Consider the following 1,955-nt stretch of genomic DNA (forward strand, 5'->3'; position numbering starts at 1 on the left):
CATACTCATAATGCCATTCTTAACATCAACTGAATGACTTCCAAGTTCCAAGAAATGTTCAATATACTGTCTTGTACATTTCATTAGATGGCATTATGCATGTTTTGGTCATTGTCTTAATGTTCATTTTAATGCCATGTTCAACATGAGCAGTTGCTATTAAGATTATATATAATATCTGATATTTTACAAAGATTTCCTACAATTCTGGACATAAACAGTTAAACTTTTAAGAAATAGTTTTCATTTTTATAAGTCTTTGGAATGCTCGTTTGAAATCCTCATTAAAAGATGTATATATAACAGGGTTGATAAGTGAGTTTAGATATCCCAGCCAAGTGAAAAAATCAAACAATATGGGATCAAACCAACAAGCTTCACTACAAATTGGTAAGACCAAAGATACTACAAAGAAGGGTAGCCAGCACACTATGAAAGCACCAAGAATTATCCCAAGTGTCTTGGTTGCCTTCCTCTCTCTTGCAACAGACAATCTCTTCCTTTCTAGAATGCTACCTGCTAGTCTTATCTTGATGTGGTTGATGCAGACAGGAGTTCCATCTCCACTGGAATGACCAATATGTGTACTTGTGTTGACTGAACAAAAGGAAGAACCAGTTGATCCGGTAATTAGATGAGCAGTTGTAAACCTTTTTCCATAAATGGAAGGGGGCTTGAGAATCCTTGAGCGAGCTGCTATATAAATTCTACCATACAAAATAATTAATAGTAGAGTTGGTATATAGAATGCACCACAGGTTGAGTATATGGTGTATGAGATTTGATCTGTGTTAACAGAACAGTCTGTCAGTTCTTCTTGAGCTTTGGCTTGTCTCCAAAATAGTGGTGGGATGGATATACAAATAGATATAACCCACACCACAGAAATCATTAAGGCAGCTCTCCTAGCTGTACGGTGTTTAGAATATTCTAGAGCATCAGTGATGGCCCAATATCTATCCAAGGCAATGACACAGAGATGGAGTATTGAAGCAGTACAACATGTGATGTCTGAAAGCAACCAAATGTCACATATGACTTGGCCAAATGTCCAAGCGTGAGTGACAGTGTATACGATACTAATGGGCATAACCAAAATGGACACCAACAAATCTGTAAAAGCCAATGAACCAATTAAATAATTTGCAGGAGTATGTAGTTTTCGACTTTTAAATATAGTAATAATAACAAAAGCATTTGAAAGAAGAGTTGCTAATGTTAAAATAGACAAGAGAATAGATAGCGAAATCTTAAGTCCAAATAAAGTTGATTCCTCCCATTCTGTGTTCTCTTCTGAAGAATTTAATGAATATTCTGAGAGAAGCGTTGGCCTAATGGTTCCATTATAATAATTCATTTTATACAAATTGTTCCTGTAGACATAATCTTTCATTATGATCTTGATCTTCACATTTATTTTTTCTTTTACATGTGATGCATTTTGCTCTTTTTAAATTTGTAATTAGTTGTCTTACCAGCTTAAAAATAATGTAAAATGTGAATGAATAATAACTTATGAATGAATAGCTTTTAACTTTTCTGTTTTGCTTTGTAATACATCTCCTCTAAATGTCTCATCTTGAAATTGTATGTTGTTGGATTCTGAGTTTTATTTATTTCATACTATTTTGTTTTTTTAAGTAAAAATATATAGAATTATTTCTAATTTGTTCATGACATGCTTGTAAATCTTCAGAAGTTGACCTCATAATATGTTCTCCAACAGTCGTCCAAATCTTAATTTAAGTTTATCTTGATTGTACTAAATCCTAAAAAAAAGAGAGAAAAGATGTTTTAATAACTAGTTTTCTTGCTTCATATATATGCACAGTTAGATTTTGTAAGCATGTAGGGAGGGAGAATAATTTATGACAATCACTCAAAACCTTTTATTGCAGTGTATAAGATATTTGGTGTTAAATTGCATGAGCCAAATTTATCATTAAATCAAAACA

The 1,955-nt window shown here is 32.6% G+C and overlaps 1 protein-coding gene across 1 annotated transcript; it reads right to left on the reverse strand.

Moving 5' to 3' along the window:
- Positions 1 to 213: 213 nt before the first annotated feature.
- Positions 214 to 1,480, reverse strand: HTR1D (5-hydroxytryptamine receptor 1D). The gene has a single exon (XM_053457172.1). It carries the CDS (start codon positions 1,391 to 1,393, stop codon positions 230 to 232), a length of 1,164 nt encoding a protein of 387 aa, XP_053313147.1. The 5' UTR covers positions 1,394 to 1,480; the 3' UTR covers positions 214 to 229.
- Between the last annotated feature and the right edge of the window lie 475 nt (positions 1,481 to 1,955).

This window comes from Spea bombifrons, chromosome 2 (assembly GCF_027358695.1).
Source record: "Spea bombifrons isolate aSpeBom1 chromosome 2, aSpeBom1.2.pri, whole genome shotgun sequence".
NCBI classification, from domain to species: domain Eukaryota; kingdom Metazoa; phylum Chordata; class Amphibia; order Anura; family Pelobatidae; genus Spea; species Spea bombifrons.